Below are 17,703 nucleotides of genomic sequence, written 5' to 3'. Positions count from 1 at the left end.
TTTTTTTAGAGTTCGTACTGTGTCCAACAAGTTCCCCAACTGATAAGTGCTGCCATTTCTGTTGCATATGAAAAACTTCTATCTGCAAACGAAATTAAGTCAGTCGAGCACCTGTCTCAATCATGCGACATGTTACTACACAGTGGTGGGAGATCCACTGAGAAAGCGCTTGAATTCGGCACAGTATTACTAACATTTTTACAAGATGTAGTGAGAAGAATTCAAATTCAGCGCAGAATTCTCTGTTATAAACCATAGATATCAGATCAAACAGTGCTGATGTAGTAGGCTTGTATAGAAGGCTTTTCCGTCCACATTCACTATGGATTTAATGTTGTATCGCTAACTGTAACCATGGTAGTGTAGCTTCTTTTACATTTACATTTTTTTTACATTATTCATTTAAATAAGGGTTTGTACAACCTTTTGAAAGTGTAATTAGACGACTTTTAAATAGGGTTTTTATATGTTACTAATGTTAATAAAAGTTCATTTTATCTGCATCTTATCTCAAGCTCAGTGCTTTAACAAGTAAACATATAATATTATTAGTTACTGCACTTATTAATGCAAAATAATAGTAATTTTGTGATTAAATTACCTTTATGATTAAAAATCCCCCCCAACCCCCCAGTGCTACCAGATCAGGTAAAACTTACTGGCACCAGGGCTACTGCTCTCAAATGTTAGTCTGGATCCCTGCATAAATATATAGTTAAAAAGTTTCAGTCAGATTTTATTTCGAAAGACAATTATTTTATCCAACAAGGATGCATTAAATTAATTAAAGAATTATAATGTTACAAAAGATTTCCATTTCAGATAAATGCTGTTCTAAAAAGTTATCAGTGTCTTCTCTCATTTTCTTTACATAACGTCAGGTTTGGAGACGTGTGTCCCTGCTGGAGTACTGTGAGTGAGTGAGCGAGTGAGTGAGCGATGAGAAATGCAGAGATGAACAGACAAGGCCAAAGAATGTGGGGAACAACAGAAGCCTTGTTCCTGCTGAAAGAACTCGCTCACCACTTTCTTCTCTTCCGACAAGTGCTTTTCTCCTTTGCTCATACACACAAGCACATGCACACACACTCACGTACTACTAATGAACAATAGGAGAGCAAACAGAAGACAAGCTGTGTGTGTTCCTGAACCGAAATGTTTTGTCAATTAAAATAACAATCACTTAAAATGTTCTGCTGTAACCAGGAGCCCCTCCCATAGCGTATCCCAGAATTACTAGACTTACTCATCTAACTCCTCCTCCTCTGTCCTGGCTGTGTTGGCGTACAGGTATTTGCTCATATCCACCGGCCGGATGTTCTTCCTCTTGCTGCTTCTGGGTGGAGATATTTTAGGCTGGGGTTCAGGCTCAGGATCAGCTTCGTCAAACGGGTTCCCATATTGAGAAGGATCCGGGTCTGTGTCAGTCTCATCAAATGGGTTTGAGGGATAAGAGGTGTCCTGATCACACACAGGCTCCTGATCTTTGATAGTGGGCTGAACATGGGACTCAGGAGATGCTTCTAGAAATACACAAACAATGCACAACATCCCCACCTGTATTATCTAAATTAAACTCATGATGACAGTACTATAAAATGTATAAACATGAGACACAATAATTGAAAAAAAATAATTGTGAATAATTTTATGATTGAAACAGTAATAAATTCTCTAATCACTTTAATACAATACAGATCGTTTCAAAGCAGCTTTACAGTGATAACAGGAAAATTATTCAAATGATGCAAAAAGTTAATTTCAGCTGTACAGCAGCTCAAAAAGAAAATACTATAGTGTCACTGTTCAGCTGAAATCAGTTCACTGTTGATTCAGTTCCATTGTAAAGATGATCAATTATTAAATGAGTTAATTTAATTTCATCTATAAAGCAGTTCTGGAGAAGACAGTGATGTCATTGACCAGCTCAGTTCAGTTCTCAGTGCAGTGAAATCAATACTATTGTTGAAAATGTAAACAAAAAAAAGATTGCTGCTATATGAAGCTATTCTAAAAGTTAATTTTTTGTCAGTTGGGTGTAATAGAAAAGATTAACATGCTGTAATGCCCAAAAGCCATATTTTTCATATACTGTACATTATTGCATTACCATTATTCCCAGTCTAATTTCTACAAAGCCCCCACTTGCGAAAAAGTCCAGAGTACTCTGATTGGCCAGCTGACCCAGTGCATTGTGACTGGCCAAAAACTTCAAGCGTGTGCCAGAAATGTAACAGGCCTTACAATAATAGCGAGCTTTAGCTTCCAAGGCATTTAACGCAATTGTAAAGACACAGAACTACTTGAGCATAACGTTTGACAGTGGTAAGTTTTTATTTTTTAATTGACTCAATTGACTTGTAAGTATTTCTTATTATTTGTAGTTGTGTTTTATATTAGCAGTTCCAATTATAAGCTTTATAGTCGCTATGATGGCTAAGCTGTAAATGAAGGGCAAAGCTTTTCCTCTGCTAGGTTGCTAACTAACATTACAGTATGAAGCAGTGTTTATTTTAGCTTTTGTAAGCTCTTGCTTTTGTAAGATGGTTCACCACCCTTTAGAAAAATTATCCATGATTTTGTGATCGATTAATGTTTGTATTCCCATAGTTTTCCGACAAATATGATTAAATGGTGGATAACATCGAAATTGGCTCGAAATGGTTTGAAATTGACGGCATTGTTAATATTTACATCCGAGTAGAGCTTGAGGTTATGAAGGGGCGTGACATTTCTAAGAGCTAAGAGCTAAGAGCTAAGAGCTGCCAATCACAACACACTAGGCCACCTATCCAATCACTTCGGATTTCGGAAGGAAGGCTTCATTGATAATTACGTGTTCAACCAGACTGGGGAGAGAGGAGCTGTAAATAATGTAAAATACGTGAAACTTCTTTCTTTTTTTTTTACAATCGAGCATGAAAATATTCTTGTACACCCCAAAAACTAAATAAAGACTTTGTAAAAGGGCATAATAGGACCCCTTTAAAAAGCATCATATGATCCCTTTAAAAAATGAAATGCATATATGGATTAACTGTTCACAATAAGTTCTATAACATGCATTTACAAAATAGGGTGAATTTTCATTTCATGCCAGGTTTAAGACTTACTAGTCCCTTTGGTCATAATGACAACCCACTGACTAGTTGCATTTGAAAATATGTAGTTTTGCACATCCCTAGTATCAAATGCATTTGTATAATTAAATATTATCTTAACGATTTTCCAAAATACAGCTGCAGTAATCATTCCCTCTTTACTTAATACATCAACACGCATCTCAGATTGTTAATGAGTACAACCTGCCCTCTTGATAAAGGGGCAAAGGGGTCACAAAAAGGGTCAAGGGTCACTCCTTACCATCCTCATCCGGGTCACCAAAAGGGTTAAGGTCAACCAGGTCATTAGGTTCATCGAAGGGGTTAGAGCTCATGTTGCTCTGGTCTTGGTCCTCCTGATCCAGGAAGTTCAACTTACTGATCAGCTCTAAACAGTCAACATCCGTCCACAATGATAACAGAACAGAAAGCAAAAGAGAAAAGAGAACATCATTCATCAGTCCAAATCAATCCACAAGAAGAACAGATGAATTATCAGGTGAAACCTTTTAAAAAAAAAAGCAAAACTGTCAAAAAAAATAACCAATGAATAAATGGTTGACATCTGCACTTTGAAGTGAACCGCACCAACGGGATCCAGAGAGCCAATGTAGGGTTTCATTCAGAACTATTACTTCCAACATGAGCCAGCTGGCGGAAAAAACAGTGTGTGTGCAGGGTGTGAGAGTGAAGTGCTCTCTAAGGTGATAAGAAAGGTGTGACGTCTCTGTTCGCTCCACCACCATGCCACCCTGACCCATATTAGGCCATCAGAGCGCTCAACCACATGACTTTAAAGACCTGTTCCAGGATCATCAACTCCATGGTCACGGAAACAAAGGTGGGTAGCTGGGTTCACTACAAACTGCAGAAAGTGGAACGAGGGCACAAGATCACAAATGAAGAACGCTAAATAAGGAGAAAAATATAGCACGAGGGGGAAAAAATACCAATGAACTTAACAGATGCTCAAACACATAGTACAGGAAAAGGGATGGGAAAAAAAGAGGAGAGAAGGAGAAAGGCAGAGATAGAGTATAAATAAAAGAATGAAGGAAGGTGAAAGCTGAAAGACCTTCAGAAGAGGAGGCAGGCTTATTTGATTCCTTTAGGCAGTCATCTGGATCTCCATCTATAGAGCTGAGAGCATTCAGCTGCCTCACAATCTCTGAAAACAGCACAACATACACTCAAATACACACTCAAATCTGTATAATGCAATCAGAGCTATGCAATACGTACGGACTTGTGTGTGTGTCTCTCTGAACGGACACTGAACTGTGTCTTCGCTCTAACAAACTGTTAAAAACTGATCGGACAGAATCGCTATGGCAACAAAGAGATTCCTAAACGCATACAATGAATAAACAACTCAAGCATTTCCATAGGAGCTCCATACATACACTTATAAAGGGACTTATAAAGGGATAAAAGCACATGGGCTTAATGTTAAGACTCCACAATATGGGGGGTTGATGGGGGGCTGGATAATATCAGTGTCTCACACAGACATAGACATATACACACAAAATCACACACACGTTATGCACATGCAAACACAAACATACACAAGGGACATATGTTGGATGGACCTTATCATACACATTATTAACAAGCAGCGCAATGTGTATAAAAGCAGCTAATAAACAAACTGACCAAAAACAGAGCAAATGTAAACAAGGGCAATAAGTCTCCATATGCACAGGTAAATGCACACGTGTGCACATACAGACAAAAACTAAACCACAAAAGAAAAAGAAAAACTCTAGCTCAAATGAAACAGTTTAACTGAGACTGAAGAAATGAAGAGTGAAGAATTGCACACTGAAATTTACGAGGACCTTTAAATCCACACACATCTATTCTAATTGTTCATTTGCAATCTAGAAATAAATATACACTTTATACATATGAACCATACAGCCCAAAGTAACCACATCTGGGAAATTCTAGAAAATAAATATAGATTAAAAGGAAACAAAAACAACAGAATAGAATAAGCAAAACAAAGAGAACACAACAGAAAAAATAAGACTATGATTGATATAACAGAATAGAAAATATAATAGAACTAATAAGGAAACATAAATATGCAAGAATTAAACAAAATAAAATATGAATACAATAAGATAAAGAAAAGAAAAATAATGGAATAAAATCAATTAAATTAAATAAAAAATAATGGAAGACAATAAAACAGAACAGATCAACAAACAGAACACAATAAAACAGAATACAGTGAACTACTGTGTAAACAATTAAAACTGGAACAGAGTAAACAAAGGAACAGAACAGAAAGAAAAACCATCTAGAAACAGAAAAGCTCTTTGGTGGTGTTGTGTTTGTACAGAAATATCGGATCCACCGGTAAAGAGTCTTCATATGATATCAAGCCATTCTCACCTGTAATCTTGGCAGCCTTCTCCTCCTGGTTCACCCTGTTCTCCTCATCTTCCTCATTCTCTTCCTCAAAATCATCCAGATTGCCAATATCGGCCTGCTTCATGCTCATCAGACTGGCCAGACTCTGCATATCTTCATCACTACACACAGAAAGAGAAAGAGACAAAAGCACAATATAAATCTGATGAAATCATCATAAACGAGGCACTTCACACGCTACTCATTCGGACTGTTCGTCAGCAGGCTCAGACAGAATCGGAGGACTTGTTTTGCATTTTCACCATTTATTTTGGTGCAAAATAAATTTGAAATGGATTTAAATACAGTTAAATTGAGAATTGTTCATTTCGTTTTTTGATAACACGCTCTCCAGACTAACTAACCCTAAAAAGTGAATATGGCCTTACATTCACTGTGCTTTTGTGTAAAAAGCATTTTGATACACTGAAGGAGATGGATGGAAGGAGAGAAGAAAGCCAGGTTGACAGAGAGAGTGAGCGAGAGATGATTGTGTAAAGGGGAATGCCCTTCATGGTCCTGCTCATAAGAGGCAGTGCAATACGGACATGCATTCCAGCCAGGGCATTCACAAGCATGGCGAGATAACGCTCCAGGATTAACTCCCTCTCTCCCTTCCAATGTCCCCGTTTTCTCCTCCTCTCTGTCTATCTCACATTTCTTTAAGAATGCGGGCCAGTCTTTCTTTGGCAGGCATGGAGCTTATTTGAACTTATGTAATGGGGTTTATTTGTGTGCTGTTGACATGATTCCCATGGGTTAAGAGCGGTTACACTTCCGCCACGAAACCTCTGTCGCACACACACGTTACAAAAGCCACACAATCACACATATCTCATATAGCGCAAGGGTGAAATCACATACACTCATACACGCTTCTTGCTGCCTTTATTTACAGGCAGGCAGAGATCAGAAGCAAAAAAAAAAAGAAAAAAAAAAGAGGGAAACAGGGATATTGCGAGACGGGTGAGGGAAAGACATTTACACTCTCAAGGCCAGTGGCTGGAAAGATTCCATCTGACTTCTGTTTGCTGTGGCACGCATGTCAAAGAGCAACAGCTCATGTCTGGGCCAAAGTTCTCCAACAGGATTTGATTTCTCATCTTCTGACATTTTCTAAGCAACAGTACCCAGGGTACAAAATTTGCAAAGGATTCAAATAAAAATTATTTAAATAATTAATTTATAGTAATATAAATTTGATATACCACGAATACCAACTATGAATTGTATTTTAAAGACAGTTTAGAAGTTATATATCTTGGGCTGCAGTCAAGTAAAAAAAAAAAAAAAGAACGTATTAAGGCCGTGTGTCCACCAAAGTGTTTTTAGCCAGCTGAAAACGCTAGACGCTCTGCTGACAACGCCTAGCTGTGGGCGCTTGAGAGCGTTTTGGCAGCGCAGCGTTTTTTCAGTTGAGACGCTTCGTTGCTATGATACAGGGTATCCGCAGCACAGTTCACTTGTTAACTGATTTCACAGATAATTTGTTTCATACCACAAATTAATTTTTCATCTATTTTGTTTGGTTAGCTCTGCTGGTTGATGCCGTTGTACAGAAAGAATGTTGTGACAGTTGGTCGGTGTGGTATTTGTCCCGCCCCTCCTCCACTGTGATTGGACAGCTGGGTAAAAAGTGACAGTGATGAGCGCTGCGTTTTACCCAAAGTTGAACATTCTTCAACTCTCGGCGACCTGTAAAAAACGCCGGGCGCTCAGCACTTCAGCGTGTAAAAAACCGCTCAGCGCCTCGTTACGCTCATGGCGTTTTAAAAACGCGGCACTCCCATTGAAAACAATTGAAAAAATATGCCCGCAGCGTGAAAAAACGCTTTGGTGGACACAGCCTAAGTCTTTCCCCGCCAGTGTTTTTAAAAAAAATCGCAAGCCAGCGCCAGCATTTCTGATCATTTTCACAAACTTTCATGGCCCCAAGAATATTTTGTTGTATGAATATCTGTACATGCAATATATCAAAAATAAATATATAAATAGGCCTATATCTTTTTTTGCTTTTAACCATACAACTATTTTATTTCAGCTTCATGCATTCTTTTTTTATTAACACTTGAATGTGGGTAAGTTTCATAAAAAGCAACGTTTTGAACAAAAAACTGAGAAAATTCAGTTTTTGTCAAACTATGTCCGGATGATCACCATCATCATAATGTTTGATGACTGCATTATTTTACATGTGCATAAGCAATGCTTCTATCACTTCTTTCTGCTTCTTCTTTACCTGTGTTTTGATCTGGAGATTCTATATGCTTTTAAAAGATGCATAATAGCACCCCCTACAGTAACAACATGGATTGCCGGAAAATACCTGTCAATGGCGGGGAAACGATGTGTCATAAATGACGGAAAAATCCTGCGCATCAGTAGATTCATTTTAAGTTTGTGCACATATTTCATCGTTCCCCATACAGACGTTTTAAAATGAAGCTCACAGATACCCTAGTTTGTACAAAATGTAATCTGAATACGGTCGGCACTTAGTAGCATATTATCTGGGACTGCCCAAATGTCTCTAATCTTTGGTCCCAAGTGGCAGTATTTCTCGAGGATATTTCTGAGTGTCCAATTCTTAAACGGATTACCTTTGTTTCATTTAATGATGATTCATCAGTTAGTATTTACGCTAATTTGGCTTCTAAGAAAATTATATTTGCAGGTTTAACTGCTGCTAAAAAATACTATAATGCATTCTTGGTTTTCTCCTAGACCCCCTTCAATAGAAGAAAGGTTTCATTATTTCAGAGATACTGTTCTTATAGAAAGATAATTGGGTGTCATACATAAAGCACGGAGCTCACCTTTAGATGCTTGGGATAAAGTTATTGTTGCACTTTTTAAAACCACCTGTTTTTTTCAAAACTTTGCTGATTGTATATAGTTTAAAGGTGATGTTGAATTTTTTTGTACACGAGTACACATATACTATTTGGCATATAATGAAGTAAAGTGTACATTTTGTGTTAAAACTAAATAAAAAGTTGATCACCAAAAAAATAAATGATGAAAAATTCCGTCAATGGCGGGGAAAGAGTTAAGATGCAGTCACATTAGTGAAATATTTAAAAACTTTGCAGGTAAAAATGGCTCACTGTCTGTTGGAAACATGTAGCAATCAAGGGTGGACTGGCCATCTGGTACTATCCCCGTGGGCCGACGTGCTTTTTGGGCCAATACATCTCATACTTTTTTTTTTTTTTTGTCTTAGCGGCCCATAAAACTTGTACATCAGTGGCCCATTCGTTTTGTTTTGCTTAATTGGCGGCGCTGGGGTCTTTGTGCCAGTGAAAAAAAGTCAGCGTTCGTTTTTTTTTTCTTTTTCTGACAGACCGGCCAATGAAACATGTAGATCAGCGGCCCATTGGTTATTTTCTTGATTGACACTGGTCTGAGCCAATCACATCTTTAAACACCCAACCCCCCCCCCTCCCACCCCCCCCCCCCCCCCTTTGGGTTCTGACGATGCAGTGTAAGTGTTTATCTGTCAAAATAGTCAGAGAGATGGAGAATAAACGCAAGGAATGTGCAGAGAAAAAGCGTGAAAAAAAAGAAACAGACCCTTCAAGCAGACGCTGTAAAATGTGTCAAAATAACAGCTGTTTTCTGCACCAGCAGGACCTTCATCAGCTCCCGTGGCTGATGATGATAGTGAAGAGGATAAGGAGAGAGATGAGAAAGTGTAGAAACACTTAGGATATGTCATCATGAGTGTAGGAACCCATTACCCAGTTACGCATTATTTCCACATCTGCATAGTTGACGATTACCCCATTTTACTATAATTGTAATGAGACGCGTTTGTAAACCATGTTTTCTGCCAAAATAAAAGCTCGATGCAGTTTCCGTCAAATTAAAAGATCATGTGTTAATCTCTTTCAAGTATAGAAATTAGTACAAAACTAATAATGAAAGTTTCCTTTATTTCTTAGTGCATTTGTTTTTCAATATTACTGTTATGGGATTAATATTATAACTATTATTATATAGTAGTGTAATGTAGACAGACACTAAAAGAGTTTTGAGTTTTTCTTTGTTCAATTTGCACACTGAATATGGGTTGGAGCTTTTAATTTTGATCTCTCAAAGTGCACAAGATTGATGAATTTACCATTTAAATGCACAAAATATTCTTACGGGGGGCATCAAACCAAGCAGCTAGCTGTGGCGAATCCACATGACCAACTTGAACTAGTTGTGAAATCTGCATGGGCAAATCATTTGCCCTCACGTGAAATTCCCGATCTTGTGGATTCCCATGTAAATTTGCTGAACAATGATAAATGTGACTGTACCTTTAGTCCATCGACTGCATATTTCAAAATCTCAGGGTATTCAGACACATAACTTTGATCTGTTGCATAATATCTAGCAGGAAAGTGTCATCAAAACTTAAAGATCATGATTTTCTTATTTTCCTTTGAAATCATGGTGGCTTTATGAAAGGATTATTCCACATGTAAATTGAGTTCTTCCCTGAAATAAATACTTTCTGTATCCTAGATAAACTTCTGGGGGCGTATTACAGAAACTTTCTATCTTCAGTCTTAAGTTAAGACAAGTTAATTTAGGATTTTTCATAAATTTTTATTACAGAAGCAAATCTTATGTTGATTTAGGATTCTTATCCTATCTTTCAAAATTTCATCTCATCTGTAGTTAGGAAATCTTAAACCCCTCCATCGAGTTCGGTAATCACCTCACAGGTCTGTTACCAGGCAATCTACTACGCAAACAGCTGCTGTGAAGTAAAACGGAAAAAAATCAGATAATACGTAGAAATAACTGAGATTAAAATGGAGAAACAAAATAAGTGGTGCTTTTCATTAAGTAAAGTTTTGATAAATTTGGTAGAAAAGGCAAAGCCTAATCCTTTTATTTCATAGGAATCTGTAATTATTTGTCAGAGTTTTGTCGTCAAAGTGCAGCACATCATTTGGGTGCTCACAAAGTCTTCCCATCATCAAACATCACTGTTCTTCATCTTGTATCATAAAAAAATGCGACGTCATTCTCAGACAGGGCTATTTTTATGTGATTTTTATAGTTGACTTTCAAATCATTTTGAAGTTAGGACAACAGTGGGGTTGTCCTAAAGTTAAGACTGTTTTTAGGGTTTTTTTGTGGAGTTAGGATGCTTCTGTAATACCATTTTCCCATCTGTAGTTAAGACAAGATTATGCACTTAAGAAATGACATTTTGTAATAGCTTTTGTCCTAAATGAGGTCCTAACTGAAATTGCCACGGTTACCAAACAGATAAGATAGGATTCTAAAGTTAGGATCTTTCTGTAATGCGCCCCCTGGCCTCTAAGGCTTCTAAATCCCACCTTGGCCAGAACATTTCCCGAGAGGGAGAGAACAACCTCACAAGAGTGCATGAAATGTGAAGACGGGATGAAATCATAGGGGAAAAAAGGAGAGAAGAAGGGCTGGAGGGGGAGAGATCCAGGAAAAGGAAATTTTGGGAATGTGAGGTATTGTCACTTCCTATGTCACTGAGGCAAAAAGGAAAAGGCAGAAATGCACAGAGAGAAAAGGACTGAGAGCGTAATTTGAAGTGACCGCATTCCTTCGGGGTGGGTGTAGTCAGCTGCTTTTGGAGGTGTAGTGAGCTGCTCTTACGTGGCTTTGCCCTCTCGCAGGAAGATGCAGGACAGGGAGAATTGCAGCGTTGCTGAAACCACTTTCTTGGACAGCGGCTTGAACTTGAGCTTGACGTCTGTCTGCGTGGGCATGGCACTGGCGTACTGCTTCATGTTAATGCAGCTGGTGGCCAGCGCTTTCCGACGACCCGACGGAGACTCCTAAAATAACACGCAAAAAAGAGAGAATGCGAGTTAAAATACGGTTTAAAAATAAAAATTCAACTTGTTTAAATTTAATTGCTACAATACTACATCGGGGGGGGGGGGGGGGAACGAACAAATGAATATTATTGACTGACATCAATATACTTCTAACAGTTCTAACAAATGCTATGAAATAGATATGACAAAATAGCCCAACGGTGCTTTGAAAATATATATTGTTTAAAACAATCAAAAAGAATGAATGAAAGTTGCTAATCTTCACACTCACAGGTAAAATCATCGCCTGTTTTAACATGTACAAAGCCCAAATACACACATACACACACACACACACACACACCTAGACAGGGGAAACCAGCACTCCTGGAACATGTGCATACAAGTTTAAGGAGACCGTCTCAATGAAGTATTAACTAAACAGAACACTAAAGCTTCCAGCAAATGACACTGAATTCTCAACGGTGAGATAAAGTGTCATTTTGCAGCCATTTACAGGCATATAATATGTCAAACTTAAAATGATTTTTTCAAACCAAGAAAAGGTCATATCAGAACTAAAACGCATTCATTTGCCAAAATAATTTAAATAACCAAACTCAGTAATAGTTTATCACCTCTGACACCAATAGAGTGAACTGGCCCTGTCATAATGGTCAATGGCGCCCCCTGTAGGTCAGAGGGTGGGAATATTTTAAGGAGACTAGAAAGGAAACTGGACTGAAATGGCCCTGACTCTACTCTCTTATTCATTTGCTTTATTTATTTTTGTCTTGTATGATTAGTGGAGTCTGGTAAACATCAATTCTGATATCTTATTAAAAATGATGTGGAGAAGAAAAGGGTTCGACACCAGCCATGTGCCAAAATGACTTGAGGGCGACAACATCTTATAAAAATGGAACAAAACAAAACAAAACACTATCCCACCTGCACACTTTCCATTTGCCAGATAGGCCGGAAACACAGTTGGAGACGTTCCCTGACCTGCCTTTTCTTATTGAACAAAGCCAAAAAAAATATCTTCCCATTCAGTCTTTGTTCTTAGGGCATTTTCACAGCTTGCAGACTAAGTATCGTCAATTTGCTCCTGGATGAAAGTACTACTCTCAAAACATGTTTCAACACCATCACACAGGCCATAGTGTATGGATAACTGACGGAAAATATTGGATATACATTCAAATTGAAATATATTTGCTCTAATATGGCTTCATTTTTTTTTAATCAGTATTTAACATGATTAATGCAAGAAATAAAATACAGTCAAAGTTTGTAGTTAAAGATAATCGGTTAATTCCAAATTGTTTAATAAGTGAACATAATAATATGTTTAATACAGAGCATTATAAATTGTGTAAAGAACATTCTGTTCTTTCACAAACAGATTTGAGTGGCATTGCAAACCAATCATAGAATTAGAGTCATGAACTGGTTACTGAATCAATTGACTAAAATAAACACTGGAAATGACTCAAACTAGTCAAGCGCCTTTCTTGTACGTCTCTATTTCTTTCTCTCGGTCTCAATTCAAGTTTCCTCTCTTGCTTTAAGCCATTATTTAGCCTTCTTTTCAGCAAGTATCTTTCATTGTCAGCTTTCTCCATGGGTGAGATCCATATACTGTAGGCCTATTGTTCAATCTTTTATGCTCTCTTCACTTTTATCTCATCGGGCCTGTTGCGCAGAGTAATCCAAAACAAAATGGGCAGAGAGTGAAAAGAAGGCCCTGTGTATAACACTAACGGCAGGCCTCTCAGAGAGCCTGTATCCATACACCTGACTGTGTGCATATGTGGAGCGACTACGTATAGATCTCCAGATAGAAATCTCACTCGCAGGCGCATGTGTGTTTGCATGTATCAGTGGTCCTGAAGGTAAAGAGGAGCCCTTATCAGAGCAGAGACGCAGAGAGCTGAAGAGTGACTTTATTCGTCTCGGATTTGCCTCGATACAGCTCCACACACACACACACACACATAGAGAAATCAGCCGACTCACAAGGGCAGCGCACACTAACCCTTCTTCCTTCTTCCAGTTTGCTGAAGGTGATTAATCTGACCGAGCGACGCCATCGGAGGTGCCGAAGAAGAACACCCCACGTGCCGGCGGCTGAAACACAGACAGAGACGTAAAGCGCTCGAGCGCTGACCCGATCAAAACAACAGTGCCGCCCGCCTGCCAATCTCGCACCCAGACAAATTACCCACAATCCCCCACTCCAGCTGGGACGGAAGACAGTCCTCTGTGACTCCTTCAGTAAATGAAAACGATAAAAGGGAGAAAAAAACCTGCGTCTAAGATTCAAAACCGCTCGCCGACGAAGCCACTTGACATTTGTGTTGACATTTGAGCCCCTGTTGAATCGGTCGGAAATACAGCATGTCATCCCTGAAGAATCCAGCGCTCCAAAGCGTGTCTTATCGCTGAGATTACGCACTGGCATTATACCAAGCTAATAGTGCATGTAGGTCCTTTATGAATGAATTTCAAAATGCATCAAACACTTAAGAAGGATTTAGTCCTTCTCCGAAAAAATACTTAAGAATATGCAAATACGCGGGGAAGAATTAGGTTTAACAGATTTGACGAGCGCAAACAATGAGGGTGTTCTTTTCCCTGGCTGCCAGTGTCAATCAGAACCCCAGATTACCGTCCAGGGTTATCACAATGTGTAAAATGAAAAGAGACAATAAGACACTTTTAATTTATCACAGGGATATGACTATCAATACGCAGCTATTGTACCCACAAAATTGCTAAATACCTGGCGGAGAGGGGACATGAAGGTGCCAGGGTGGCTCACTGCTGCCCCCTGCTGCTCCCTTAAGGGCATATCACACACACACACACACACCTACTGAAACATAAGATTATAAATATGAAAATGCATTAAACATAAGTGAGCTGAAACTCTAAACTCCATTAGTAACAGACTAATATATTAACATTTGGTCATTTTGAGACAATCAACAGCCTTGTCAATGGATAATATACATTTTTGTTTTTAGTATATATAAATAAGAAGTTAAAGAAAATATACAAACGCACCGTTTTCAGTAATTGAAGCAAAGCTTAAATAAAATAAAATATAAATAGGCCTATAAGACAAAACTTAAACTTAAAAATTAGAAATGTTGCCCTGGCTGCTAACTGAAATAATTTGAAGTACTAAAATTGCTGAAACTGGAATAAAAATAAAGTAAATATAAATATGAAAAATAAACAAAAGCTAATAAAATAGTTAACAAAAAACTACTAAAAATAAAAGAAAACTAAAACGGAAAATATAAAAATAAAAGCTACTATAAATGTTTAATAAATAGTATATATGCGTATAAGCAATTAAATGTGTGTGCAATTAAATGTCTACATTGAAACTTTAAATACACACTCAAAATAGCAAGCCTAGAGCATTCATATACAGCATACAATGGTTTGCAATAATGGAAATGTTAGTTTGTTACCAAGATCATTTTAAGATTTTTGCCAAAGAAATGCCCAACTACAGTTGATATGTTTGATGATTTGTGAAAATACAACACGAATAACTGTAAAACAAGATATTCTGCAGTAATAAGCGATTAGAAACATTGCTCTTATGACGTCCATGGTGCCGTGACATGTTTGGATTGTCCACAGGCTTTCGGTCACGTTGTATCATGGACATGTTTGCCTTTGACCTGTGCTTAAATGTGTTTTGTTAACACAATGATAATCCAACGGCATAAGAATGGCAGACATGATACTTCAATTGACGAAAATATTATTCAATATTTCCCATCTGCACGCGGTGTGTGTGTGTGTTCCTGTTAGAGAAGAACACCACCAGACCCCTGCAGGCTATCACACCTAAAGTGAACCTCAAACTTCCTTTGACTGACATTTCCAGGAAGCGTGAGGAAGAAAGGGGTGCGACCGGGAGCTTCATTCACTTTAGGGTGTGTATGTGTGTGGTGTGTTTAGGCGGGTGGCAGTCCCAGCTGTCCCAGTATTGATCCACAGCTGGTGCTAATATGGGGGGTGGGGGTCAGGGCTGTGGGGTTTCCTTCCCAACACACACACAAATATAATACAAAGTAGAGGAAGAAGTAGAGATTTCACAATTCTATGTTATGATTATATTAGTACTTCTACTTTTTGACTGATTCATTCTGAAGAACAGGCTCATTGAACCAGTTCTTGGCTCCCAACCCGAGTTGATCCCAGAGGGGATCAGAAAATGTAGCTCTATAAAAAAAGAAGTATCAACATTGAGGGTGTTTGTCAAAGAAATGGGCCACAATAGGCTTTTCCATCAATAAGTGCCAGTTGCGTGTTTCTGCATGAATGCAGAGCTGAATCTAAATATATAAAAGAACAGACAAAGAGCGAAAAAGAGTGAGAGAACGGATGACACATTTTCAGCTGGCATCACCCAGGGCCTATTTCTGTCTGTCATCAGTCATCTGTTGTGATTCAAATGTGATTTCCCCAAACTGTCATTGAGTGGCGCTCACACTCACACATACAGATTAGGGGAAGTGTCATTATTTGTGGGAATTGTCTATTGAGGGTAGGGCCGGTGGCTGGGGGATTGCCATTGTTCCAGCTGAACATAAAAGACGAGCAAAGCCAACAGACCAAGACTTATGGAAATCGAAAATAATACCAGCCACCAAAATAATAAAAGAGCCCAAAACAATAACAGCCTATTGTAAAAGAGAGGAAGAGAAGATGCCAGCTTAATACCTTCAGAGAGAGACAGACAGAGAGAAAAATGACAAAAAGCTGTGTTCAAATACTGGAGATGTTGTTTCCGCAGCGTACCCACGCTGGGACACCGCCTGGTGCATATGAGCACACAAAAAATAATAACAATAGACAACAGAAAATAGATATCTCTCCACAACCCACCAAGCCCGTGACCTACAGTCTCTTTCAGGCTCTCCGTTGAAGGACAAGCATCCGCTGCCAAAATGACCCTTAATACAGACATCACATACAACAGGCCTGTGAAAGATCAGAAAATTCATTTTAAGAGGTTCAAAAACACGTTAAACCAGCTCAAAAATCTCAAAAATTCCAGATGGTCCGGCACTTGGCCAAAGTTTAAAAAAAAAATTTGAAAAAGAAAAATTCACTTGCTTATTTCTGCTTTATTGGTATGACAACATTACATTTGTATTTGCAAAGCAAATGGAGTAAATAGGCAATTCAAATAAAGCACAAGTAAAATAAAAACGAAATAAAACGTAATAAAATAATTAAAAAAATAATAGTTTTTGGTACACGCTATATAATGTGGCCCCAAGTATAATACTTTTTTTCCTTCACTTCTGGCTCCATTCATCCCTCTTTCATCCTCTCAGTTATCAAATTTGGCCCAAAGACAATACTACTCCGTAAACCCCAACACTGCAGCATTCCAGCACACACACAAAATGTACCAAAAAGATAGGTAAGAACACACACCAGAGAGACAGATTTATTGGATTAACACCCAACATCCCATTTTAAAGATGCCACATCATCAGTTTCCACCTCAAATGACCACACACACACACACACACAATTATATCGACAGCACTAACCTAAATTAATGCTCAGTGAGTCCATCACATCCATAAAGGAGACTGGGTGGAAAAATGCTGAGTGTGTGTCTGTCATAATCAGTAATTCAATGTACATAACTTGTAGACCTTATTCCATAAACTAGCCACTGGCTAAATCTATTTTAGATCAGATAAGGCATTTAACTGCCATAACATTGACACAACAACTCTAAAGCCAGTGACAGTTAAGTGTACAGCGGACTAATCATGACCAGCTGAGTTAGCTAGACTTAGGTTTTGTTCAACATACATTATTCAGAGGCGTTTAATGATCAGTCTGATGGCATCTGTAGATCGAGGATGTGGTAAGTGTAAGAGCTTCTGTCATGCTGTCATAAAGCAGGTTCTATGGCGGTGTCATCCTGCAGGCTTTGAGGGTTGTATCGGTGTTGGCTCTCGAGTTTTAAGCCGTTTAAGACTGACATAATAGGTCTAATCCATCACACAGAGTCTATGGTTTAAAAAGAGTTTAAGCGACAGAAGATACTTTGTGTCTTCACCTGTCTGAATCAAATTGTGCTCAAACAGACAGTTAATTAAAAAGATGTCATCCCACCATTTTTTTGTTTTTTTTTTGTTTTTTACATTTACACTTCTGTTCAAAATTTTGGGGTCAATGCTTTCAAAAGAATTCTCGTATGCTAACCAAAACTGCATTTATTTGATAAAAAATACAGTAAAACAGGAATATTGTAAAATATTATTGTGGTTTGAAATTTTTACTTTAACGTATTTAAAAAAAAGAAAATACATTTATTTATCATT

The 17,703-nt window shown here is 38.2% G+C and overlaps 1 protein-coding gene across 9 annotated transcripts in view; it reads right to left on the bottom strand.

Moving 5' to 3' along the window:
* ehbp1 (EH domain binding protein 1) overlaps positions 1–17,703 on the bottom strand; it is a 153,825-nt gene that overhangs the window by 95,390 nt on the left and 40,732 nt on the right. For 4 of the 9 annotated variants that reach the window (XM_077239517.1, XM_077239511.1, XM_077239512.1 and 1 more), the window contains exons 6-10: positions 11,160–11,341; positions 5,505–5,644; positions 4,177–4,269; positions 3,364–3,489; positions 1,247–1,523 (exon numbers count right to left, since the gene is read on the bottom strand). In XM_077239517.1, the coding sequence (XP_077095632.1) occupies positions 1,247–1,523; positions 3,364–3,489; positions 4,177–4,269; positions 5,505–5,644; positions 11,160–11,341 (818 nt within the window). The remainder of the gene's footprint in view (positions 1–1,246; positions 1,524–3,363; positions 3,490–4,176; positions 4,270–5,504; positions 5,645–11,159; positions 11,342–17,703) is intronic. The other 5 variants (XM_077239519.1, XM_077239514.1, XM_077239515.1 and 2 more) reach the window with 2 other exon arrangements.

This window comes from Siphateles boraxobius, unplaced genomic scaffold (assembly GCF_051911475.1).
Source record: "Siphateles boraxobius isolate OS27281-9 unplaced genomic scaffold, OSU_SipBor_1 22, whole genome shotgun sequence".
In the NCBI taxonomy this organism is placed as follows: Eukaryota; Metazoa; Chordata; class Actinopteri; order Cypriniformes; family Leuciscidae; genus Siphateles; species Siphateles boraxobius.
Note: the sequence above shows the minus strand (reverse complement) of the source record. Positions and strands in the feature narration are given on the sequence as shown.